At 55.2% G+C, this 26,440-nt stretch overlaps 2 protein-coding genes across 6 annotated transcripts; both read right to left on the bottom strand.

Annotated features, from left to right (window-relative positions):
- Window positions 1–194: 194 nt before the first annotated feature.
- ST6GALNAC4 (ST6 N-acetylgalactosaminide alpha-2,6-sialyltransferase 4) lies at window positions 195–11,788 on the bottom strand. Of its 2 annotated transcripts, none has more exons than XM_019475812.2 (6): window positions 11,692–11,788; window positions 11,101–11,194; window positions 5,359–5,544; window positions 4,152–4,564; window positions 2,791–2,898; window positions 195–2,011 (listed from the first exon to the last, which is right to left on the bottom strand). In XM_019475812.2, exons 2-6 carry the CDS (start codon window positions 11,110–11,112, stop codon window positions 1,822–1,824), a joined length of 909 nt encoding a protein of 302 aa, XP_019331357.1. In that variant the 5' UTR covers window positions 11,113–11,194; window positions 11,692–11,788; the 3' UTR covers window positions 195–1,821. The 2 variants fall into 2 exon arrangements, with proteins under 2 accessions (XP_019331357.1, XP_059571566.1); XM_059715583.1 differs by having other exon boundaries at window positions 11,101–11,190.
- Window positions 11,789–14,538: 2,750 nt separating this feature from the next.
- PIP5KL1 (phosphatidylinositol-4-phosphate 5-kinase like 1) lies at window positions 14,539–24,809 on the bottom strand. 4 transcript variants are annotated; one of them, XM_014608183.3, is made up of 11 exons: window positions 23,537–24,808; window positions 21,997–22,132; window positions 20,506–20,700; window positions 19,900–19,950; window positions 19,316–19,470; window positions 18,311–18,435; window positions 17,851–17,885; window positions 17,636–17,691; window positions 17,067–17,179; window positions 15,825–15,981; window positions 14,539–15,223 (listed from the first exon to the last, which is right to left on the bottom strand). In XM_014608183.3, the coding sequence occupies exons 2-11, from the start codon at window positions 21,997–21,999 to the stop codon at window positions 14,791–14,793; spliced, it is 1,323 nt and encodes a 440-aa protein (XP_014463669.1). In that variant the 5' UTR covers window positions 22,000–22,132; window positions 23,537–24,808; the 3' UTR covers window positions 14,539–14,790. The 4 variants fall into 4 exon arrangements, with proteins under 4 accessions (XP_014463669.1, XP_019331355.1, XP_019331356.1 ...); XM_019475810.2 differs by having other exon boundaries at window positions 23,625–24,808; XM_019475811.2 differs by lacking the exon at window positions 19,900–19,950 and having other exon boundaries at window positions 23,537–24,809.
- Window positions 24,810–26,440: the final 1,631 nt, after the last annotated feature.

The following is a 26,440-nucleotide window of genomic DNA, read 5'->3' as shown; positions in this document are numbered from 1 at the left end:
GCTGAGAGCAGGAGTTTCTGCAGGAGCAAGCATCTCACCCCCCTCTCCACACACACGCACACAGGCCTGGAGTCTCAGCAGCAGAATCCGTGATGATGAAGACTGCTGAAGGACAGCAGCAGGACCCTGTAGGACCTTTCTGACTGAGCCCGGACAAATAAACTCCTCCAGTTTGCACAAATGCTACGAGATCAGAAAATTTAAAAGGACTTTATTAGGTCCAGGTGCTTTGGTATTAATCCAAGGGCACTTGGTAACAAAGGCAACACAAGGGCCTGAAGGGGACCCACCCAGGAAAAAGGGACAGAATCGGGCCCCAGGGCCTTCCCCCGCTGGATGCCAGGGTGGCTGTGCTCAGTTCCAGTTAAATAAATGTCTGCAGGATTAAAGTGCTATCGATTCAGGGTACTATTGGGGCTGGCGCCTCTTCTGCAGCAAAAAGCTGCCAATGCCACTGAAGTCCATAGCAAGCCACTGCCTCTCTGAGAATTCAGGCCGTGGAGGTCTCAGGTCATGGGGCAGGCTAGGACACTGCAAAGTGCTTGGAGATGCATGTTTCTCAAACTCTTAGAAAGGTAAGAATGCAAGGACAGCAGGAGGTGCAGACCAGTCCTCACCCCTAAGTGCCCAGATCAGAGCATGAGGTCAAAACTCCCTGCGCTTGGAAACAGAGAATTGAGATAAGAAATGTAAACTTCAGCTTTTCAGCCCACAATGCAGAGTCTGAATAGAAGCGCGCTTTCTAATGTGGCTGGCACCAGGACAGTTGCTGCCCTGACTGGGAGATGAGGAAGTAATGTGGCCTCTTCTCTCAGGTGAATAGCAGAGCAGGCACCACCCTGCACCTGATAACAAGCTGTTTCCTTCTGCTTGGCCAAGTCCAAACAAGAGGAAGCTTTAGAAGAAAACTGAAGGAAGCATCAGAGCATTGAAAAGTCATCACCCCCCATTTTGTTTCCGGTAGAGGAAAATCACCCACACAAGTCTTGTGTGCTGCTTCATGCAAGACCATAGGAATCAGTGTGGCTCAGAAACCCCAACAGAGATCAGGACCCCTGTGCACTAGGTGCTGCACATACATATGGTAAGAGGCTTGCGGTCTAAAGAGGCAAGACCTAGGGTGGAAGGGAGAGATACTACATCCAAGTAGAAGAGTTGAAATGGGAACAGAGACTAAGGCCCCAAGCCCAATGCCCACTGAAATAAATGGGAGTCTTTCCACTGACCTGGATCAGGTCCTAGACAACTTGTTCATGGTCACACAGAGAAACTGAGGCAAAGCTAAGATTTGACCCCCACCCCCTCCTGAGTCTCAGGCCAGTGCTCTAATAGCAAGACCACTCTTCCTTCCAGGCTTGAGGGCACAAGTGAACTTTGAGTGGGGCATGGCCTTTGCACAGCAGTGATGAATTCCAGCCCAGAACAGGCCCTGACAACCCCAGAACAGATCCAGTCCCAGGCCTGCCACCTGTTACTGCATGGAGACCTAAATGTTTAATACAGCACTGAATATTCATCCTGGTATCAAAGATTAAAACGTTTCCGAGGCAGCTCCTCAGGCCAGGGCTCAGCACACCGAGGGCCTATGAGATGCAGGCTCTCTCCAGCTGAGGCCTCGAGTGCTCTGAACTGCACCCTGGGGTTTCTCTGCCTTCCTCCAGCTCAGCACCTGGCCTGAGCAGAGACCAAAGATCAAACCTGCAGAGAGGCCAGGCCCTGTGGTGCTAGGCTCCAACACAGACAGAGCCTCTGGAAAGAGTGGGCACCTGACACCACCTGAAACGTGCCTTTGTCAGTTAGTATGGCTGGTACGCGCCCTCCCTACCCACCCACCCATGAGGGATGGATGAAGACCATGTTCCTCCGCTTGGCCCAGCGAGAGAAGACAACTTTCTCAGTGATGAAGCGGTGTGCACCACGCGGGGCTCTCTCGTGGACCAGGTACATGCGGCACTCGTCCAGCTTGCCCTTCTCAAAGTAGTGGTACTGCACGGTGGGGTGGTTCTTCTCCCTGGTGACAAGAGGGGACTCCTACAGCTCCTGCTCCCCGGGTGAGGGAGATGCCAGCCTGAACAGCTCAGGAGCAGAGAGCCCTCAGGGGCCAGCTGCAATCAGGGATCCCTGCTCTCCTCTCTGGGCACGCGGGACACTAGATCCCACAGCTACACAAAGCCATGGGGGTGCATCCTGCCCCCCCTGAGCCTCAGCAGTAGAGGATTTTACAAGTAGGCTGAATAAGGGATGAGTCCTGTCTCCAGGACAGGGCTGGGGCAGAGGAATGCACCAGCAGGCTCCTCCTGCATGCCAGGAATGCCGGCCCTGCTGGAAACCCACCTCCCCCACCCCACCAGCCCTTCATTGCCTCAGGCTGCAGCTGGCCCTGGGCCCTCCTCCATGACCTCCCCTGGCCCAGCTCCAAGACTCCAGCTAGTACAGGCTCCACTCAGAGCAAGGCTCTGCCTGTGGCCCCTGCTCCTTACTCATTTTGTGTCCCTGCTGCACACTGCCTTTTCTGCTGACAGGAACCCTTCAGAAAGCTCCCCAGCCCTGGACCCCAGCCCCCCGCATCTCACTACGGGCGGGGCAAGGACCTTCTCCTCAGCAGCCCTCGTATCTCCAGGCCTTCTCAATTGCCTGCGTCTCCCCACATGCCTGGGCTTCTCTTTACTAGATTCCATGCCAAGGCTCGAGGGAAGACTCTGGACCTCACTGGGCTGGTGTGACAGCCATGGTGTGCAACCCCAATCTGGACCCACGGAGCATCACACCCTCCCTTGCGGGCGGCCATACCTGCAGTAGCCATCGCTGATCATGCCAAAGATGTGGATCTGTTCACACAGCTCCATGGCCAGAACCATGGTGAACCAGCCAGTGCTTAGGTAGGTGCCAGACTTCATCCTGCAAGGCACAAAGCAACAGAGCTGGAGGGTGGTTGCAGGGGAGGGGGCTGGCTCCATGAGGTTCCCCTGGCCCACAACAGCAGAGGCGCAGACTGCAGGAGGGGCCCCCGGCACTTGGAGACTTCCACAGAAGGAGCTGACAGTAGTGCCCAGTCCTGCACCGGCTCAGGGCATGGGCATTTGGAGCAGTCACTGCAGCAGGAAGCAGAGAAGAGAAAGCAGAGAAAGGGCACTGGCTCTTAGCCCAGGACAGCTGCTCTTTGCATAGCATAAAAAGTCCCACCCAACTGATTAGTACCGGTGGGGACCAGATCTCCTTGCCGATTCCCTCCTCCCCATGGGCTCTGTCCCAAGAGCACACAGCATCTTGCAGGAGCCATCCCACCCGCTGGGATTGGGTGTTAACTGGGGAGCAGCTGATGGGGGCTCAGATAACACAGCATAGATAAAACCTTGGAACTGGCTCTCCGTCTCCAGCAGAACCCGAATGAGACAAGGCTGGAAAGCACGCGGGAAGGGAGTTCAAACAACTGCCATCTGTAGTGGGGGTGAGAGCTGGGGAGTGGATACTATACATACTGTATCAGCAGCCAACTGAGGGGAACAAGGCCTTCACCCATAAGCCACTTGCTCATTTCCTCTGGAGAAGCTGTAGTGCAAAGTTCAAGGTCGTGCCCCTGTAAATAGTCTTTGCACTCAGGCTGGAGGAAACCAACTCAATACCAGGAGTAGGAGGACGCAGGCAGAAAAATACCAGCACCGGCAGGATGCATGAATGTCCTCAGACTCCATTTCCAGCTGGTCTCTGAGCATTTTTTGCTCCTTTAAGCGAGCAAAGTGCTGTTGTATGAGGCTGAACGGACAGCTCTGGAGACTATGACCCCATTTGTCCACAGCTCTAGTACAGGACAAGCTACAACAAGGCAAGCATCCTCAGGCTGCCCCACCGTCCAGCCCAGTCAGCCAGTGCTTGGCTTCTCTCCTGAGACTGCCAACTGGACAGAGCCCAGTGGGAGACTAGGGGGCTCTCGGTGCCAAGTACAGAGCCTTGTGCACTGTGGCCACCTCGCTGCCAAAATCCGGAGAAACCCCTTTAAGCAGGAGGAAATGACCAGCGGTCTCTCCTGACCTGTGCTGGACATGAACTGATACCCCACAGCTGGAGAGAGCTCACAGACTCATCACCACAGCAGAGTGGTGTGATGTGGAGGCCTGTGCAAGAGGCGGGGGGGGAGGGAGGCGCTTGCTCACCTGTTCTTGCCCGTCTCGTTCTGGAAGACCTCGTCGCAGTATGCCATCATCTTCTCGGTCAGTGTGTAGATCTCCAGGCTGGGATACATCTGCTTCACCTTCAGGAGGCTCCTGTAAGTCCTCCCCACCTTCTCCCTGCCCATCACCTTGGCAGGCCCCCAGACGATGTAGAGGGTCTCCAAAGACTGCTCAAAGAAGTACGAGTGGTTCCTCACAAGCAAGGGGATGCTGGTGTGTGAGACGACTCGGATGGTGCTCCTTGTCCCCACATCCTCCTCATAGCCAGTGGTGGGCGCCTGGTTCATGCGCAGCACACACTCCCTCTGGTCAATCTCCTTCCCCAGCCGTGACCCCAGCATCTGGCCTGAGCTGGATACGATAGCGCACCGGTGGCATGGGGCTCGGACAAGTGGCTGCAGCAAGACCAGTTGTTAGCAATGGCCAGAGACCAAGAAAGAGAGTGGGGCACATCTTCCTGCTGGCAGCAGGCTCTCATCACTCTCCACAGCTTCCTGCCCATTACTCCATGCTGTTCAGAGCCATGCCATCCTTACAGGCACTTCCATGGCCTCTTGTTAACCCTCAGGTTCCCTCATTGCAACTCCCCAGCATTAACACAGGCCGTGCAGCTTTCCACAGAAGCAGCATTTACACAGGAACTACAGTCACCTCACTGGACATGCTCTAAAATGCAGCCCAGAGAACTGCTCGCAGTGGGGAGAAAAAGAGAGCAGCAAAAGCAATCTGCCACTTCCCAGGCCACACAAGCTCTGTTGCTGACGCTTTGTACTTTGGTGTCATCTTTCCCACCTTAGAAGCTTAAATCACTGTGCAAATATTAGCTGGGTCACTCCCTTTCCAGGCACAGTGGTACATGCAATCTGTTCTCACCAGGGAGAAGCTGAGGAAGTGATCACTGGACGGACTCAAGAAGGAAAGGAACCCAAGTCGCAGAATCACAGAAAATTAGGGTAGGAATGGACCTCAGGAGGTCTAGTCCAACCCCCTGCTCAAAGCTCTAGCTCCAACTAGATCATCTCATCCAAGAATTTGTCTAGCTGCATCTTAAAAACCTCCAAGGATGGAGATTCTGCCACCTCTCTGGATAACCTGTTCCAGTGCTTTACTACCCAGATGCCTGGCCTCTTGCTTGAACCACTAACACTCCCCAGTCTGCTTGGAAGAGTATTAACGATACCTTACTCACCTTCCCATCAGGAACACGGCTGTAGCTCTGGAAGCTGCGGGTGCGAGAAGTGGTGAGCCGGGAACTTTCCTGCTTCTCCCCAGGTTTGAAACTCAGCCAACAGTGCTGCAGACAAAAGCGCGGGCAGAGCAGGACACAGAGAATGGTACCAGTAGCCACAATCAACAGAGTCACGAACGTACGGACCTGAAAGAAGAGGACAAGGGAGGCTAAGGGCTCTGACCCCAGCACAGGGGACAATTGTGCCATGATGACAGGGGCTCTCTCCTCACACTGTCATTACAGTGCAGGTTTTCTAGGGAACACCGCCAAGGACAGCAGGTCCTTGTGTTTCCCTCACAGGTTCCCCCTCTCCCTTCTAGGGCACCCCTCTGTCTTGTAGGATGGAAATGGGGGGTTCTCACCCATGCAGGATCCCCAGGCTTATTTACCTGGACATAGCATCACTGCAGCCCCTCACTGCAATGTGGATGAGAGGAGAAGGGAAGAGCCAGCTCTGATATGGCTACAGCAGCGACTTCCAGGTAATGTGGCAGGAACCCATGTGGGGTCATGTGTCCCAGCAAGAAACTAGCTCACGTAAGTAGAGCCACGAGCCCAGACGGACTGGGAACTGATGAACTAAAGAATAATGGAGGCAGGGGAGAAGCCATATTTTGCAATAGAAGCAGGGGCTTAGGGGGAGATTGACAGGGGTTTTCCACACTTCTGCACTCTTTATAACATGAAAACTCATGTGGGGACTTCTGTCAGGGTGCTTCACCCTGTGTGCTCTGCTCAGAGCACTCTCACAAGGTCACACCATCCTTGCTTACCTAGGGAAGGAAAGGCTAAGCTGTAGGGCAGTAAGTGGCCTCCTGAAATCACACAGTGGGTTTGTGGCTGAGAACCCCCCTTCCAAACTGCCTGCACTTGCCACAAGACAAGGCTACTTCCCCTGTAACACCTCCACATGGTATCCCATCCCGGTGACAGGAGGGCAGGGTATACACTGCAGGGAGTCCCTGCCAGGCAAGCACTTCCCCCTCAGAGCAGAGACCTCTGGCTTAGCTTCCTTGCACAACCACAGGCTTCACTGGCTCTGGCTCAGCTCTCGAGAGCCGGCCAGGGGATGGGCAGCACAGCAAAGTCAGCTCAATACGAAACCTTTGCTTACAAGCCAAAATTGGCAAGTGCTGGCACAGAAGCTGCTTCAGAATGACTCATTTCCTGTCTGGCAACAGCCAGGCAAGCAAACCATGGCTGTCAGGGAGAGGAAGAACAGTACTGAATGAGCAAAGAGCTGTGTGTAGTGCCTGGTCCAGGCAAGATGTGACATGTTTGCACTGGACCAGCACAGTTGTCCCTCCCGCACTGGCAGTCTTAGCACATAGGCAGGCCATGGAGGCTGCCCTGTGGAGCACAGTGCATGCCCAGAATCACATGGGTCCCACCACTGCCTGTGCTCAAGTGGTCACTCCCTGGGCTGTCTATCGGAGGGTCACAGTAAGGAACCTGCTCTGGACGCTTTGCACTATCACACCCCTCTCCACAAGTCCTTTGCAGATAAAGATGCCAATGCTTGCAGCCCCCTCAGCCCAAGGGAGAGGAAATACTTGCATAAGAGTCAGACACTGCCTCTGCTCCGAAGTACTTGTACTCTAGGCCAGCAGTTCTCAACTTGCTTCACACTTACTCCAGGCGCCCCTCCATAACGTGTCTGCATTTAGCAGCACTCCATTTCCAAAACTAATTTTTTTTAACAGGGCGTAAAAAAATACCATGACTGGAAACACATTTCTTAAACAGCTCAGTGGGTTTTTGACACTCTGGATTCCCATTAAAAGCCTCTGGTTTTACCTTGTGAATCACATGTAGGTGTTTGCACACCTAGTCGTGGTAATATTTCACAGCAGCTGTAAAAGGATCCCAGGGCACCCCACCTGAGAATCACTGCTCTAGGGTGTCAGCCTGCAGCCGCTACTGCCCAAAACAGAACAGCCGCGTGGGAGCAGCAGTCATGGCACCAGCGAGAGCATTCAAGGAGAGGACAAACCCACCACCCTACCCCCAGCCAGCGCAGGAAGCTTTCCTCAGTGCTCTCTGCTTTGAAATGATGTGTGTCCAAGCATCAAGGGGTGTTTGGAAAGCTGCTTCCACTACATACTCTAAATGACTTGGATGTTCCCGTCACCTCTGGTTTGACCACAGCTGCTATCAGCTGAGCGCTTCCAGCTTCAACAGAATAGCAGAGCCTTTGCAGTGGAGGGTAACACCCAGCTCCGTCATCTTCCAGGGCACAGAACAGCACTGTGGGGTGGAGTGAGTTGGACCCGAGAGGGCTGATGGAGGAGGGCTTTGAATACTTGAGAGCCGGGAAGGTTGCGGTGGATCCCTCTACACGAGTGGTGGACTGTGCAGTTGTAGCGGTGGACTTGCATAAGCAAGCACTAAATGACTGCGCAGTAACGCTGGTTACTGCACAGTACCGTCACTGCACATTTTTTTTTCCAGATGCTACTGCGCTGTAGCAACAAGTTACTGTACAACAGCTCATTACTACTGCTCAGTATTGTCGCCATACAGTTAGTGCCTGGCAATGCTACTGGATGGGAACAACAACCTACTGTGCAGTAGCATCTCATATAGATGCACCCACAGAGTGCCAGGACCTCAGGAAGGCACATTAAAGAAATCAAAATACAGTACAATCTGATTAATTGCATCCTGTTATTTGCATAGTCTTGTTACTTGCATGCTTTCCCGTAAGACCGAAACCATGAATTTACCTGGTCATTTGCATATCATTTTTTCACATATTTCCATTTATTGCACGAGCCAAAAGTAGGAAAAAAGATATTTGATTCACTGAACCTTTGCTGCTGCAAAGATCAAGCAGTGCTGAGTTAACCACCATCTTGGATCGTGGTTTCAGCAAGTCTAAAAGGAAGAAGGGAAGGACTGATACGGTTGTTGGAGGAAAAAACACTAAATTCTGAAGTGGCTGGATCACAAATTAGCCAAACCAAGACAATGGCAAGGCTGGGATGCTCCCAGTCATCAAGATCAAGACTAGTGCCAGACAGACCAAAATGGTCAGCAATTGCCATAACAGCCATAGCAGAAGTGCTCATGTTGCGGCCCTGTCAGATTTTCAAGAACCTGCAAATTCTGCTAAATACCCGTCATCAACCATCTCAGACAGGACACAAGAAGCAGCAGCAACAGGTATGAGAAAAATGAAAATGCCTGAGAGCCAGCAAGACCACAGACATCGAGGCAGCTCTGTCACAGTGGATTACACTTGTCAAAGCTAGAGATGTTCCCACATCAGGGTCAGTTTAGAAGGAAAAGCAAAAGACTGAGTGCAGCCCCCGACATTGCACAGCAGCAGAGAGAGGCACTTTCTACGAGCTCTCCCAGACACATCACTGACTTTAAAATCAGACAGCATCAGTGGCTGTAAAAAAGGCAAGGGGCAGACTGACCATGCTGGTATCCTGCAACAGGGCAGGGACAGGAAAATGGGAATTACAAGAGCACAGACGTGTGAAAGGAAAGGCAAATCCCCAGTCACTTACGCTGCAAATAAAAAAAAATTCATGGGTGACTGGGCTCAGAGACTTCAACCATGATGTGAACCAAACACAATGCGATCTCTCATTTCCTACTAATTGCAGTGCCTATCTAGCCAATGTTGCTGGGAGACTTAAGAGCATAAAAACTGGTTTTCCTACCCCATAACACCACTGCAGCTATTCAGCCAGGTGACCAAGGAGTCAGTCGGCACCTTACCAAAACCATGCTGTACAGATGATTATCTCAGGCACCAGCTCAGACACGTCTGCGGACAAAGCCATGAAAACTAACACTTTGGGACCCATTACGTAGGATCAACAAAACCTGGAAAAATGCGAAACCAAATACTGGCACTAACCTGCTTTCACTGGGCAGGTATCATGCTACAGCCAAGTAACAGTGGAAGAGCTTACCCAATATAGTTCAGCATATATGCGAAGATTTGCTCTAGTATGAGGCTCCAGATGTTGAAAGCAGCATGAAGCCAACTTTCAGGAGGGCCTACAGAGGCCACAGAGGATGCTGCTAAAGATGCTGATACCCGAGTCCCCATCTTAGCAACTGACCCACACAACGCTCAGAACACATTTGGCTGATTTATGGAAGAGATTCTCCATGAGACTCAGGCTGCTGGTTTTTTTCAAATAGAAGAGCTGCTCACAAACAAACTGAGACAATGGATTTTGTCATGAAAGACTGCCCGTTTTTTCCGAACTGCCCTAAGTGCCTTGTTGTGACTGAGTTTGCTGGATTTGCTGCCGTTTGTGCTATTTGTTTTTCTGGGTTCTTTGACCTGGCATGCTGTCTCCAAGCTGCATTACTGCGCTGGCTATATTTGTTACTGTTTGCACTACTGCAAATAAAGCAATGCTGAGGTTATTTTTAGGGACGCGCCAGATGTTTGTGGTAAGGCAGGTCTCTGTTTCTGTGGGGGTTTTGTCCTGTTCTGTATATTAGCAGAGTCTGCTCCTTTGCATTGTTTTCATGGGAAGAAAGGAAGCCAGGACTGACCGCACGCTGTGTGCTACGGCAGCACTAAGTGAAGCCCCACTGTGCCAGACCCCACATGAACACTCATGCAAAAGACATCTCCGGCCCACTGAGCTTACAGGGCAACACAACAGGGGACCAAACAAATGGGGAGACAGAAAGCATGGAAAACAGAGTAACAAGACAGCAGGGAGAGTCTGGCTCAATGAGCACTTGCTGCAGTCCTTGAAGACACGAGTTTGAAAGAGGAATGTGAAGGCAGGAAGGAGGATGCCCACTTGGATTTGCAGGAGGTTACTCAACTCCTGCAGGCCCTGCACTACCTCCTCCATGTTAAACTTTTCAAAGATGGCTTTGCTCAATAAGCTACTATGCCAAGGGAGCAGGACTACCTGCTCTGCAAACACATCTCCTCCAAATACTGCATAATGCTCAAGCAATCAATAGCGAGTAAGTCCTGGATGCAGGTGCCTGCCACTCTCACTCCTCGGGGAATGGGAAGCTTTGCCTTTGAAATGGCAGATCCTGTGGCATGGCCTGCAGACACCTAGTCATTAAAGTCACATAGGGAGAAACAAGATCCGGCTGCTTTTGTGACCTCTGTGTTCTGAACCAGCATCTTCCCTCAGCTTTCCCCGCCAGCCTGGTCTATTGTAGCCCATTCCTGAGACAGAGAGACTGCTCCGTCCCATGCGGGAGAAGAGAAGGGGCACGCCTGCTTGCTAACGGCCTTCTCAGCCCCTTGTCTCCCCATAGCCTCCCTGGTCTTCGCAGTTCCTTCCCAGGGAGGGTCAGCAGTCCTAATGCCACCCCGGTACGTGGACATGACATGCCTTTCCAACAACGCTTTTGAGAGGGTGGCCATCACAGAGGATGTTCTGGTTTTCTGCTACTCTGTGCTCTATCGATACGAAACCTGATGCCTTTACGTCCTAAAATAGAGGACATAAAGGAGTTGGGTTTTGTATCAATAGAGGGCAGAGGACAACCGGATTCTCCTCTAGGACGGCCACCCTAGCTCTCGATAAGTTTTGATCAACTGTGACAAAACACCAGCCACTCCCGGCCCCCACCCACGACAGGTTGTCAAGAGCGTTTCCTTAGCTCAAGGATCTTAGACCATTTTGCCATGTGTTACAGGCTACAGTCCCAAGGTCTGTGACTGTCACCAGGTCAAGGGGTCTGGCTACTTACCAACACCGTCATTCTTCAGCTTCTGACTCGTCACAGGTCCGTCTCGGGATTCAGGGACCGCACCCGGCAAAGCTCGAACGGGTTAGCCACCTGGCTGCAAACCAGACACGGGGCAGAGGAAACAAGAAGCACCAGGGCACTTTGTTACCCCCCTCATCCTCTGGGCAGTCAGCCCCGGGAGGCGCGTCGAGGGTTACCGACAGGATGGCTCTGCCCGCTGAGATCGCCCCGCTCAGGCCCAGATCCCATTAAAACGACTCCTCCTTTTCACAGCCCCCGGACTCGCTCCACATTACCCCTGGCTCTCGTCCCTGCCCCAGCCTCAAACCTCCACAGAGCTCATCGCCAGCGGTGCCGCGGCCTTCCCCTCTGCCCGCGCGCCCTCCAGCCCCTCACCGCAGACCTCACCCCACGCTCGCCAGGCCAGGCCTCCCCACACCCGGGGGCCAAGACGCAGCCACCTCCGGCGTGCAGCCGGGCAGCGGGTGGACGGGGCACGGAGCTGGCAGCTGAGGCCAGCAAGGGAGCAGGGCTGGGCACGGCGTGCACCCCCGACTCCCCCTGCCCCAGCACCCCCATCCTGCGACTCACCCCCTCCGGCCCCGGCCCCGGCCCCGGCAGCTTCGTGCAGCGGGGCTGGGGCAGAGGCGGCGCCGTCAGCTCCGTGCCTCCGCCGCCCGCATCCCCATCCCCATCCCGGCAGTGCAGCGCAGCGCAGCGCAGCCGGAACAGCCGCCAGCCCCGGCAGCAGCGCAGCCAACTGCGCCGTCGGGGCCGCCCCCGGCCCGCCCCCAGCCCAGCCCCGGGCTCCTCCGCCCGCGCTGCAGCGTTAGGGGTAGGGGTAGACCCCTGCCCCCGGCGCTGCAGGAGCGGTGGGTTCATAACGGGCAAACCCCGGCAGGGCGGGGTTACCTGCGCACAAGCCTGGGACCGCGCCGGGTCGTGCTCCAACGTCCCGCAGGCGGCGCGTGCTCGGCCGCGGCTGCGGCACAGCCCCGCGCGGGACGAGACGCCAACAGGAGCCCGGGGCGGTCAGCTGTTTATTGCGGGGGTTTCCCCTGGGCCCATTTGCATGGCGAGAGCAGTTTCTGTATGCGGGGGGGCGCAGCGCCGAGCAGAGACCCAGCTGCCGCTGCGAAAGCAAGGCCCTTCCCTGCCAGGCCGGGGGGCACCGCGCGTGCAGCCCGGGGAGCCGGGAGGCCGTGGCAGAGACGGGGCTGTTCCCTCCCTCTGCAGCCGGATCATGTTCCTGTTCCTCTGCCTCTGCCCGCCAGTAAAGAAACGCTCCGGCTCCAAAAGCGTAGAGCTGGCGAAGACCCACTTGGTCACCCTGCCTGGGGACTGCAACTTGGCACCAGCTGTCTAGTGCCCTTCCTTGGGGTCTCTCAGTGCTGTGTTCATGTGCAGTCAGCCTCACTCTGTGAGGTAGGTGAGCACAATCGTCAGCTCCATTTTATAGATGGGGAAACTGAGGCAGAGAGAGGCAAAATGATTTGCCCAAGGCACACAAGGAAGTCTGTGGCAAAGCCCCGGCTCTCCAGTCCCAGCCACAAAACCATTCTCCCTACGGCTTGCTTGCTGGGTGTCCCAAATGGTGCTTCCCATAGGAGAAAGTCAGTCCCATACAGCTCTGTGGGGCCCCAGTGACTAGTTGGGTTGGGGGGATATAAAAGAAACAAAGTTGGGTTGGGCTCTAACCAGCTAACATTATTCCTTGCAATTGCTTTGGAGAGGCAGTCATTCTCTGGGGGGATTCTTAGTAGGTTTCTGATTCATAAGGTCACTTGGCCGGTAGCTCAGGTTCCCCATGTAGGGAAACAGCTGACTCTGTCCTAGTTTCTAGCTCCATCATTTGCACCAGGCTGGAGCAGGTATGGGAACCCCTGTTAAATTGTGGTTAGCTTGTTTCACATGTTTTCACTTGCCACCAGCATTTGCAACATGAAGCACAGTTGCAGAAGTGTGTGGGAGATGGCAAACAGCAATAGGCAGCTGATTTGCATCCAGCTAGATTTATCATCTAATCAGGTCAGGGCCAGTTTGCGTGCAGTGACATTTCAGAGTTGTGCACTGACTTTTCAGGAGCCAGGTCAGGGACTGTCAAACACGCACAAGTGTCTTCTTGCCAATGCCCAGAATCAGCACTTGAGTGAAAAGAGCGCTTAGTCTTGGTCTGCACAAAACTGGCCCGAGAGAGACCAGAAGGGAAGATTTGATGCAGTGCAGTTAATCGCACAGTTTGGAGCATGGGACCTCTGACAGTGGCTCTGAACCTGCCTGGAGCAGGCTTGTGAGCAGTTTAGAGCAGGATCCACTGGTTTTGTGCATATACAGCACCTTGCACAAAGGGGTCTAGGAGCAGGGCTGCTAGGTGCTAGTCTAACCAATCCAAGTGATTTTTGGTGCAGACAAGTCCTTATGCACCACCTTTTAGCCAAGGATTAAAAAACACTTTTTAGATATTAATGAGCAAAGCCTCAGTGCCACCACAGTGAAGCAGATGAATATTTTGATCCCTATTTCAGAACTGGGGAAATTGAAGCACAAGAAATCCAGGTCACATGGTGAGTCAGTGACAGAGCAAGGGAGAAACCCCAGGAGCCCTGATTCTTAGCCCCATACTCTAACCACTGCATAATGCTGCCCCTTCCCCCTTCGTGTTTCATTGGCTGTTTAGCGCACCAGCATTTTGGACTACCTTTTTAGGCCCTGTATTAGATGCTGGGTGAGACTCTGGAGCTACATGCTCTTGGCTGCCTTTAGGAAAACATCCCCGATTTAAAATTATTATTGGCTTTGAGATTTCCCCCGCCCCCCACCCCCCATCTTATTATTTAACTCAACATATCTGAATACTTGGGTTGAAATAAGCCAAAGGTCTGCATTCCTTAAAAGCCCTATGTTTCCCTGTGCACTGACTGGCAAATCTTCTTGGTTCTTTACCTGTCTCAGGACTGCAAATCCTTCCAGTTACAGAAAAAGGGCACCAGGATGTCAGCACAGAGGGAGCAGCTCGGCCCCTTCTAATGCATGAAGATGGAGGTGGTGCAGGACTATCAGGACAGTGACACTGATGCAGGCAGGAGTTCCCAGAGTTCAGCCAGGGTCACCACTCCAGGAGCACTCTCAGGTCCCGTGCTTCCCTGGCTGAGGGTTGTGGGATCATTTGCCAGCCTCCTGACTATCCTAAGTTCCTCCCCCACAGTGTGAGCAGCTTTGCTGGGAGGAGCACAGCTCTTCATCAGACCCAGCTCAGCCTTAGGGACAAGCAAGAAGCATAGCCCTTGATCATACAACCACTCTACGCTGACACGGCACCATCTCAGACCACCCCCCACACCCCAGGACCTGGGCACAGAGACGCAGCATGCTCCCTACCCAAGACACAACCTGGCCACCCGGAAATCCCCCAAGACCAGAGCAATGTAAGCTGGCAGCTGGTTTGCAGGTTGCCCATTTACTGGATTTCTGGGACTTACATTGGGCCCCGTCCTTGCCTGCTGCTGCAGGGCAGAGCTCCCTGCCTGAGACAGGCTTTCCCCAGGGCTCTTCTTTCCAGCCCAAACCCACTCCCAGGTGCTGGCTGGGTTACTTCCCTTGGGGCTGTGTCGATCCTGCCCCCTGGTGGCGGAAGAGAGCAGTGCCAGGAGGGGGGTTGGTGGATGGGGCTGGCTGGGAAGCCACCGTGGGTCAGAGGGTGTGCGTTTCCACCCACTGGCAGAGGCGCCGGGCGTACTGGGTTGGGCAGACAGTGGAGAAAGTCTGTCCCCGGTACCGGATGCACTTCCAGAGGTGCTCAAGCCTCTTGCGCAGGCTATACACGGTGAAGAGGTCGATGATACCCACAAAGTAGCGTTGCTCTGGCCCATCAATGACATGCAGGGGGTTCTTGTAGTTGGGCAGCAGGCGCCGGTTCTGGGCCAGGGCCCGGGACAGCTCAGGGCTGGACTCGGGGCTGCTGCGGAGGCTGACGTCCTGCAGGTTGCCCTTCCCATCAACAGCAGCCTCACATGTGTGGTACACGCTGGCCCCCGACAGAAGATCGGATACTAGGATGGCAGACTCCTCACTGATGGCTCCCGGCACCATGGCTCTCTGGTGGCAGCCCCATCCATCGACAGACCTGCAGAGGGGGACGGGGGAAAGGCCAGCATGGCATCATGGACACAGCCCGTATCAGGGGCAGGAGCATGTGCGCCAGTGGCTGCTTTAAAGAGTTCTGGCACCAGGTACTTTGGGACGTGTGGGGTTTCTGAGGCTCAGTCACCTACAACTGCACACTGATCTTGAGGCCCTGCCTTGTCAGGGGAAAGAACCACTAGGGACAGCCTCACAAGCAAGTGGGGTAGGTGCTTTCTCCTGGGCCTCCTCTCAGCCAAGGTGCATGTCAGGAGTGGACAGGGACAGGTAGTGAAGAGGAGGAGCTGTCTGATAGCTTTTTTCTACATCTGAGGCTCATAAACATCCCCTGGGAAACAGGATATCAATTTAGAGCAGCCCCAAGGCTTCTCCTCCTGATAGCAGGGTGCTGGCAGGCCCTCCGAGAGCCCTGAAGCATGGGGAGGATGGAGGCTTTGAGTTCCAGGACTTTTTTAGGCTGCACCCAAGCAGCCCAGCAGGCACCTGCAGCCACTCTTGTTTCCACTGCTTCCAGCCATTCAAGTGGAACTGCAGAAGCCCAGCTCAGCCATGCCCCCCCTCCCCCCCAGAAGCTGAGCACTCACTTTGCAGTCCTGGTGATGATGCTGGCAAAGTTATGGCTCAGTTCATCTGCATGAAGTGGCTGGAAGGCCACCAACAGGCTGTAATCCAGCACGTTCAGCCCCTGCAGGAACTGGGTGTCCAGCTTCACCTGGCGGATGAACCAGGAGCGCTGATGACCTGCCAGTGGTGGGAGAAAGTACAGAAAGGCTGAGAGAGACCAGATGGGAAGCCTGGCATGGAGGGGAAGAGCACAGAAGCTGAGCAAAGCCTGGCTGCATGAGGGGCTGAGTATGAGGATGGCCCAGATGCCCTGCTGCTGCTGAGGCAGCTTGCCTGTTCTTTGCATAGCACCACAGCCATCTGTTCAGTGCCAATGCTAGAATGTGGCCAGACCCTCTTTCAGGCTGTGGGCAGGAATCCAGAGCCCCCTGCTACTTGCTGGTGGGTGAAGCCAGCAGCTCCAGGCACCCTTGGCAGGGTCCATATAGAGTCCCGATAGACGCCACATGCCCTGGGAGCTCCTATTACAAATGAGCTCAAAGGGCAAGAATCTCAGCAGACAAGCTGCAGGAAGGAGAAGCAGTTGGTGCAGATGGGATTGGTGCTGATGGGCAAGGCAAGAGAGGAGGGACACACCAGCTGAGAGTGCTACACTGACACACCAGCTGAGAGTACCACAGCCCTGACAGGCGCTACAGTCCTACCATCCCAGTGCGGTAACAGGGCATCTACCCCTTGGCTGAGACACTGGGGACTGAACGGGAGACCACAGAGCCAGAAGCACAAAGCTCTTCAGCTTATGCTAAACACCCAGGCTCCAGCCAGTGGGTTCTGGTGGCCTGAGCTTTAGTGTGGGGGCTCAGCCCAGTTCAGTGTCCCAAGCATAAAGCCACTGCAAAGCATGACTTGGCCTCCCATGCCGACAGTGAGGCCAGAAGCAAACAGGAGCACAACTCGAGTGACCTGCTTGTCCCTAGAGGTGGCAGCTCCAGGGCAGCTGGGCAGGCAAGTGCCATATTCCTTTGGTGGGCAGAGCACTTGGGACATTGATCCAGCATCTCCAGCAACAAGGGGTCTCTCTCTCCCCTCCCCTCCCAGTGCCTGTGTACTGCCCAGTGGTGCAGTGAGCGGGGAGGCTCTGTGCAGCTGCTCACTGGTGCTATGTAGAGACATGGAGTTCCCTGGTGGTGGGACAGTATCAAGGGGCAAGTGGCCCAGCAGAGCCCATTGCCTCCATGAGCCTGGGCCAGGGAAGGACTCACTCAGGCAGATGGCCTTCCCTTCAAAGTTGAGGTCCTTCAGCACCACAATGACCTGTCTGCCCTCTGGGACTGGCTCCGTCCAGCGGCTCACCTGGCAGCCCTTGATGTCATACCTGCATGTAACAAGAAGGACAGGTGACTCCCACAGGACCGAATGAGCCTCTGCTTAACTGCTGCTGTGCCTCACCCAGCCCATGCCCACAGGACATCATGGGCATGGCTCAGAGAGCAGAGGGGAAGCCTCTTGCTGTGTTACAGAGTCTGAGGCAGTGAAGTGGGGAAACCCAGGGCTTTGGATGGGGCTGGATGCTAACTAATTTCATCAGGTTTCAAGTTCACACTTGTCATGCTCCTTGGACTTATCTCACTGCAGCCACCAGAGGACAACCTGATGACCTACACCTGCTGCTTGTGTTTTACAGCTAGGAGCTGTAGGTAGCTCTGGGTGTGTAAGCACTGGGGCTCCTGGACAGACAGGCAGACCCTCCCAAGGAGTGGGAACGGCTGGGGAGAGGAGATGACCATGCATAGCACTCTGAGCCCTTGAGCCCCACCAGCCTGGAGCTCACCGCTCAGTGATCCTCTCGTCAGGGTAGAACACGCTCTGCATGATGATGAAGTATTTCTGGAGGAGAGAGCAAGAGCACGCATGAGCTCCTGGCCCAGAGGCTTCGGCTTATAGTAAGGGAGATTTTTCAGAGCGCAACAGAGAGGCAGAGCTGGGTGCACCCAAGGGTAAGGCAGCAATGTGGGTGGCGGGCTTCAGCAAGCAGGTGAAACATACCTTCTTCCTCCCGGCTGTGATGATGCTGTGGACACCTGAAGGGCAGGACACAGGAGCAGAGTTCAGAGGAGAATGGCCTGGATCCAGAATCTCAGCCAGAGGCAGCTCCATCTGTTCACAGACACTACTCTGCCCAGGCAGGGGCAGCACCTCCAGGGTCCTCCTTCACCCAGGTACAAAAGAGCCAAGAGACTCTAACAAGGTGGGATCAACATGGGGCAGGGCCAGGCAGAGCGAGAGCAGGGCTTGCAACCACCAGCTGCAATCTCTGTCCCGCCCCTGGATGGCAAGGGGCCCACCTCACTGTTGCTCTAACTAGTGACCAGCCCATGTGTTAGACCCACGCTTGGCTCTAATAGGGGTTACACTGCTAAGCCAGCTGGATCAGCCACCTTTGGCTCTTGTCTATGCTCAGCTTTTCGCTCCAGCCACTTGTAGGCTCCTCTGAGGCTTCTCTTACCCAGGAACTTGACGAGGAGGGAGTGAGGGTATCTCTCAAGGTGTTGGAGATACTTGGGCAGATGGGTAAGGAGGAACCGGATCTCCCTCTTACTCTGCGTCTTGAGGAAGAAGCCTTTGTTGTTCCTGCAGGGCAAGGAGGTGGGAGTTCATGGCGGGGGGTGGAGTGAATGCCCCTGCCCTTCCCCTCAGGCCTGCTTGAGTCCTGAAGTGCCCCCAGCAACCCAGCCATGTTCCCCTGGGCCCAAGCCACGCACAACACATCTGCACACAGGAAAACCACTTCAACTCCAGTAACTGACTTGCAGTCCCATTCCCGGAGAATGGACAGGAACAACACCCACACAGGCATGGCCAAACACATACAGCCTTGCAGCCAGCCCCCGAAACCACCTTGCACTGGGTTGCAAACACCATCCTCCACCCTGCTCAACACCCAGTGCCCATGCCCCAAAGCCAGGTCATTAGAAGCACTGTCTTCTAGTGCACCCGCTTTATGGAACGTACTCTCACAAACCCTGATGCAGTGGGTACCTATATGGGGTCTTCACAAACAACATCCACCCATTCATGTGCACTTGCTACAGACAAGCACATACAGCACAACACATCCTTTATGTGTGCACACGTGCATGCATTGTTGTCAAGGGCGCACATAACATTCATGGCTGCAGCAGAAGCAATGCGGTCTGCTCTGCTCTGTGAGCAGAGGGCCTCACAGAGCTTTCTGGTCCCTTGTGCTCTTGACAGTTCACTTAGTCAGGGACAGATTTTTAAAGGTATTTAAGGCCCCTACATCATATTAATTTCCACAGGTGTTAGGCACCTGGTCACCTTTACAGGTCTGGCCATCAGCTCCTCACAACACAGGGTTAGTAGATTTTGGGGCTAAATTCTGCCAGCAGATATTCATGTGCGTCTCCCATGGATGATAGTGGGACATGGGTAGAAGCAGTATGAACCAGTGGCCACTCTGAGACCATAGGCCTGTCTGGCAGAGACTCACGTGAGGAAGAAGTCTGCCTTGCTCTTGGAGTTGCTGATGAACTGCAGGTAGGCGCTCTCAGAGGACAGGGACAGCTGGTATTCCTTCTCCGACATGCCCAGTGAGCGTCTGAAGAAAGCGAAGGCAGGGCCAGCATACGTCCGCATCTCAAAGCCCTGCAGCAATACAGAAGGTGGAAGCAACACCAGCTTCTACTGCCCCCAGGTATCTGATACACCCTTTGTCCATTGGAGAGGTGGGGAATGCCACTCCTTCTCTGGGCTGGCAGGGAGATGGGCAGCAAGGGCCTCGGGAATGGCAGCAGCATCCATACCCTCTGCCAGGGCTACTGAGTACAGATGTTGCCATGTGCAGGCCAGAGATGTCCATTGGCATAAGCACACACATGTGGGATATGAACTGGTCTCTGTATATGTGCAGTGTATGTGCACACAGGTATGGATGTGGGGTGTATAGGGGAATGAAGGTGTGGGGAAGAGGGCTGGGGGGGAATGCAGGGTAGCTCTCTGGCTGGGTGAGTGAGGGTCCAGCACCTTCCCCATGTACCCCATGCTTCCTTCTCCTCTGCTGAGGAGAGTTCCTACCTCATGGGCCTGCTTCAGTACAGCGGTAAAGTCTGCTTCAGTCAGGACATCCTGGCAGAGGGAGGCAGAGAGAGACTCAGAGTCCTGCTGCAGCCATCTCTGCACTCAGCTCCCTTAGCTGTCCCTGCTACATGCTGTGCAAAGCCATGACAGGGGGAGAAGCCGGCCCTCCAGAAATGAGTGACAAGTGCAACGGCCACTCTAGGAGCCATGCCTGCCTCTGCCTGCCCCTGCCTCCTCCCCTTGGACCCCATGCTGTGAATGGTATGGAGAGGGTCACTCCTGTTCCTGGCCTCATCTCCCATCTCTGATCCAGATGGGAAGGAAGGAGCTGCATCCTCTGTCAGCAGGGCAGTGCAAATGGACCTCGTGTCCTAAGCCTTGCGATGTCCTTATGAGTCGTGGGGTGTTGGAGTGGGATGCAGCCCATCTGGCCATGGCAGGAGGTGCTTCAATCCTCTCCCTGTTTCAGCCCTGCTTGGGGAGGTTGCAATTGGCTGCCTGCACCTAGCCCCAAAGAGGTGATCTGCAGCAACCCCTACTTCTCCAGCCCCTGGGGAAGGCTGGTCCTGCAGGTAAATGGTCTGGCCCCCCGGACACACTCACCAGAGGTGGGTTGTCAATGGCATCCTGGACAGCAGCCTTCAGCCCTGCCTTCAGCATGCAGGTCAGGTCATGAAACTCATGCTCCTGGTCGATCTCAAAGAGGCCCAGGAGCTTCCACTGCTGGCGGAGCCTCCAGAAGGACTTTCGCTTCATCACGGAGGACTGCCTGCTCATCCTGCTGCCTGAGGCATTGGCCTAGAAGGGACAAGGTACCGCAGGGGGTCAAAAGGGAGAGCCCTGCTACATGGGGGAGGGGAACACATGGCTCCTGGGCTTGAAAGGACCATCCCAGTCCTGGCACATATGGCCATGGGGCAGAGGAGCTGAGAGTGAAGAGGTGGGCAGAAATGAGGAAGAGGAATCTTGTAAGAAACTTCAGAGGGCAGGAAGGTAATAGGGAAGTGCGGGGAGCTGACAGAGGAACACTGCAAGAGAGCAGAGAGCTGATGAGGTAGATCATGTGCATGAACCTTGTGCCCCCGAGACTGGTGACAGCTAAGCAGGGGATGCAACAGCAAGGCTAGCCCAGAGGCAAGACAGCAAAGGGGAAACATGGCATGTGCCATGCCTTGGGTGAAATCCTGGCTCCATTGGAGCCAACAGCTAAAGTCCCACCAACTCCAGTAAGGCTGGGACTTTGGCCTGGGAACATTTGAATTGCTGGTGAAAAAGCAAAGCATTCAATTACCTTGCAGACAGGAGCTGTGTGCACACACCACTCCAGGCTGGGCAGATCTGATGGGAAGGGGGGTTATATACTCCAGGGGTTAATGGTAGGAATTTACTCCAATGACTATCCCAGAGCTCATTAGACAGCTACAGACCTCAGAGGCTACTCAGCAAAGCACTAAGCCCTTTGCTCAGCAGGACCTGGCCCAGGTAGCTTAACAGGGTTCCTCAGCTGCAAATGCATTGGCTAAGATATTTAACTGCAAGCTGAGTGTGCTAGAGAGAGAAAGGGCAAGAGGGCAAGCAGAGACTGAGCTTCTCAGGCACTGAACTAGCTGGAGGGATATACCTGAGGATTTCTCTGTGAGAGAACTGCCTGCTGCTAGCTATTTTTGCTGTGTCCAGAATAGGGCTGTGTGTCTAATGCTGGTAAGTGAACAAGACTGCTGCAAACAAAATGCCTCAGCTGCATCATTGATTTCTCCTCCTAACAGGAAGAAACCACTAAGGCGGTGATGGCTCTGAGCATGGCTTGCAGGTGGAGCAAAGGGTCCCTAGTATAAGAGACCAGGGATCTGCACCTTCTGCTGTGAGTGCAGACCACAGGACCACAGTCCCTCTGAGAATGCGAATTGTCACCTTGACCTTGCCACTTGCTATCGCACAAACCCATCTGCCCCCTCCTTTTGCCACCACATGGCCATGCCTCCTCTCTCCCCTGTACACCATGTTGCAGACCCAGCTTGACTCCCACAGCCCTTCTAACAGACAAGGAGGATGAGAGCCCCTCTACCAGACAACACCGTCTTCTTGATGACTTACCATGGCTCCTGTGTACGTATCAGGCTGTAGCTCAATAGTGAATCCTTCCTGCTGGGGCAGCTTAGCGAGGGATTCCTACCAGCGAGCCCGAGCCTATCATGCATGGGGTGCTCCACCCATACTGGGGACAGCCAGGCTGCACAGAGAAGAGCACAGGGTGTCAGCATATCAGTGCAGCCACCTGAAAAAGGGCAGCTAAGCACAGCATGCATGCAGTGGGGGAATGCAACGTGAAAAACCAGCCCTATAGGTTACTGTGTCATGGGACAGGTGGCTATGAATCCAAGCGGAAACAGAAATCACGGCTTGTGGCAAGGCTCCAGGAGGAAGTGGAGCTTAAGTAAGCGAGCTCTGAATAACCAGCGGGAGCTCAACACTGGGGTGGGACTGACTAGGGAGAATCTAGTCTCCAAAGGGACTTAGCAGCTGGAGGGGCACAAAAATGCATGGCAGTGGGAGACTGAGCCACAGGAGGCTGCGAAGAGGAACCCATAGAGTAGCGGAGACTGGACACCCACATGCTCAACAGGGCAGGGCTGCCGGATTCAGGAAGGCAAATCAAAAGGGCCACTGGGCCGGCTGTCATTGCCATCCAGCTGCTGGCCCGGTGCATCACTGCAGCTGACGGTCCTGTCTTCTCAGTGACTCACCGTAGCTCGCGGCAGTGACGGGCCTCTCTGAGCACGGACTTGTCTACAGGGGGGAACTGCCCGGAGCCACTCAGGCAGGTGGGCCAGGGCCAGGGCCAGGGCCAGGGCCAGGGCCAGGGCCAGGGCCAGCTCCTTCTGGAACCGGGGCACTTTGTGAGCACAGCGCGGATTCCAGAACGCCCGCGCCCGGGGCCCCGCATCGCCACCCCCGTCTCCGCCGGGCCCAGGAGATGCCCAGAGCTCGGGTGGGTGCTGCATGGGGGGCCAGGAGCCCCCGCCAGGCCAGATGTGCCCAGGGGCAACAGGCTCATGGCTCGGAACAAGCCGCAGGCAAAGCGATGGAGCCGGCACCCACCCGCAGGCTGGAGGGGGAGACCCCAGGCAGGGCCAGGGCAGAGGGGGGCATTTCCCCGGGCGCTGGGAGCAGAGGGGCTGCAGCCGGCTGCCCCGGACCCCGCCCGCGCCCGGCACCTACCTGCGGGTGGCGGCCCCCGCGCATCCTCCCGCGCCGGGCCCGAGCCGCCCCGCCCCGGCCCGGGACTCGGCTGCCCGGGCGAGCAGCGCCCGCAGCGGGGCCGGATCCCGCCCTGGGCGATGCGGGCTCACCCCCCCGGGAGCGTCCCGGTCTGGCCCCGGGCGCGCAAGGCTGCCGGCTGCGAGCTGCGCCCGGCTCTCCCAGCCCGACTCGTCGCCTTGGAGCCGGAGCCCGGAGGGAGGCAGGGATTTGGGGTAGCACCGGCTCAGCTGCCGGGAGACGGGTCCGGGGAGGGAGATGCTGGGCAGACACGGGAATCCGAGTCCCTGGAGACCCGGTGCAAGCTGTGCCCTGCAGACCGGGGGGAGGTTTGCATTGCGGCCTGGAAGGGGACCTCCCCGCCCACACCCCTTACCTGCATGGCAAGAGGCCTTGCAGGGGATTGTCCCTGGCCCCTGAACAGCTGCGTCTCACCCCACCCGGGGTGCTCGAATCCCAGCTACCTGGGCCAGGCTGCGGCTCCCATGGCTAGTCTCAGCTCCGCTCCGCTGCTGCAGAATGGGAGAGCCTTGTCTGGGGAGGTGAGGCCCTCAGCCAGCACCACAAAAAGGGCATTGTGGGATCCCTCCAAGCTACCGCCTCCGTCAGCATATTGCAGTGACAGCCTGCGTTTGCCTGTGCGTGGCGCAGAGCCAGGAGCCTGTATTGACCCAGAGCTCTTTGAAAGATGTGGCTCCAGGCCTGGGGCAAGGACAGGGAGGGGAGCAGTTGTCACTCGTGGTTCTCTTCGTACCGGAGGGCCACCCTTGATCTTCTCCCAGGCATAAGGGAAGCCATCTCCTGGGAGGAGATCCCACCTGTCTGCATCCACCCTGAGAATGAGCTTGCCTTTAGGGCCTTCCAATTTAATAGCCAAGTTTCATTCATTCTTTTGACTGTTAGAAAAAAGAGCCCCTTATTCTGGTGTCTCCTCCTCCAGCAGGACTTTTCACCCACAACAAAGCATTTCTCCCTTGCTTTGAGGATCCTGCTGAAGGAGACCCAGCAGATCTCACCTTCCACATGTCCCCTGAGTGCTCCATGGGCTCAGCTGCCTCAGACAATCTGAGATGGAGCTCCAAGCTCTGAAAGCATTAGAGGCCATAACCCAACAGGAAAGGTAAGAAAGCAGAGTGCGCGGGAGAAGACAGCAAGGACACAAAAGCTCAGCACATACCACACGCTGAGCACACAGCTAGGAGGGTAGCTCCAGGGACCTGCATTTTGCTAGGTGGGGGAATTTCCTCTATTGCTTCAAGAGCAATAAAATGTGGACAGAAAGATGACTAAGGTTCAACTGACTAGAGTCACTGAGTGGGGCCAGGCTTTGCTCTGGAGAAATCTCCATAGGCAGGCAGCTGCTGCATACAACCGAGACCCTGCCTGCAGGGAGGGAGGGGGATAAGCACTTGCCATGGGCCAAATAATTGCCCATTCCAGAATTTGTCAGGAGGGAACAGTTCCTGCTCTTTGTCCATAGAGTCCTGGGTCTGTTTCAAGCCCATTTTCACAGCACAGCCGTGCAAAGATGCAGGGCAAGCAGAATGGGGCAAAGCTGCTGGGCAGACTCCTCAGCTAGGGCATTACAGGTTCAGCTGGATGAAGTACTGGGAGGTCAGCACCCCTGGCTCCTGGCCTACAGTCATCCACTCCCCACACCGTCCCCCTCACCAGACCTACCCCACCCACCCACAGCCATTTGCTCCAGGCTGCTCTGTTCTTACTTGTACTGATTTGTGGATTTCCCTGATGAAGATGCCAGAGAAAGGGTCTCTGGGATCATTCCAGTCATGCAAGCAGAATCCCTACTTGGTTCAGCGTCCTCAGGCTGCTAAAGCTAGAGTGTGACACAGAGACTGAAAGCGGGAAGCGATGGATCAGCAAAGACAGAAGGGGAAGGATGAGCCAGCAGCCACTCCAGGGCAGACAGGCTGGGCAAGTTGCCTGCAGTTGCTAAGAGATGTGGCTTTTTGCTCCCCCACCCCTTCACTTCTGGGTCTAAATGTGCATGGGGGCTGGTTACTATTTCCAGTGCTGAGGAAAGGGGAGCCAGGATAAGAAAGATGGAGAATACACTAGAGGAAGCAAAGCAGCTGGAGCATGGTGAAGAGGACTAGAAGTACCCTGGCTCCTGCCTTGCCCCAGTCCAGCAGTGCAAAGATGGTCAGGCTGAGACTGCCCATGGGGGTGGGTGTCAGTGACAGAAAGCAGTGCCAACGCAGTGCCGCAATCTCAAAATAGAAATCTCTTGGCTAGAATCTCTGCTCACCTCCCAGCCCAGCCCCAGTGCAAGAGCTGCACTTAAGCAAACAGATACGGCCTTCCCAGAGAAGAGGGGCTGCAGCTCTTTGGGAGCTAGGAAGGGTTTTCTCTCAAGAGCATTCCTCAAGCCTCCCTGGAGTAACAGCCCAGCATCAGTGCAGCTAGGCACAGCCTCCTGCATTGGCCCAGTTCAGTGAAGAGCAGGAGAGGAGTTACTGAGTCATTGCTCTGGCACAAGAGGAACTCGCCAAGCTGGCTAGAAGAGGAACCGAGCTTCTCCTGAAGGCCAGATTCTGACCCCTTGTGCACAATGACAAGTAAATCAGGCTCTTCATGTCCGATTGGAGCAGGCTACAGACAGATCTATTTGGTAACTGCAGCCTTCCCCTTGGAGCATCATTCACTGGTCTCTGCACTATCACTTTACCGTCCGTCTCCAGGATGCTGTTGTTACTAGATTTGCTCTTTGGCTGGTTAATCCTTTAACAGGCACCAGTATGATGCCACAGAAATGCTCCTGGGATCAGTGTTCTCTCAGGCACTTCCTTGGTGAGGAGGAACAGCATCAGGTCATTTTGTTCCAAGAGCCTGGCTTTGAAGGGATCCCAGTAACAGCACTTCCTTGAGAAATTTAGTGCTGCATTCAGGCAAAACAACATGGAATGCCTGCACCACCAGATCCAAGCCTGGGTCCCACCCTCGTACCCCACAGGCCACTGAGCTTGGTCTGTGAAAGCTGTGAGGGCCTGCTGCTTGGCATCTCACTCCAGGCACAGCTCCACAACACTCATATATCCATCCCTTAAGCATGCAGTGGAGCCAGGGAGAGGATGCAAGAGCAACCCCAGAATGAGAACCAGGCATAACCTGGGCAGGACCTCTCCTAGGCCAGGACCCCTGTGAGCTTACATAGCTGCAGACTGGTTGCATTCCCCAAGATTCCTTCTGCTGGAAGGCTGTGTTCCCAAGGCCCCCCTGCACCATTTCATGCCCCCCACATTGACAGGGCACACAGAGA

Source organism: Alligator mississippiensis, chromosome 12 (genome assembly GCF_030867095.1).
Source record: "Alligator mississippiensis isolate rAllMis1 chromosome 12, rAllMis1, whole genome shotgun sequence".
NCBI lineage: Eukaryota > Metazoa > Chordata > Crocodylia > Alligatoridae > Alligator > Alligator mississippiensis.
This window is presented reverse-complemented; position numbering and strand designations above follow the sequence as displayed.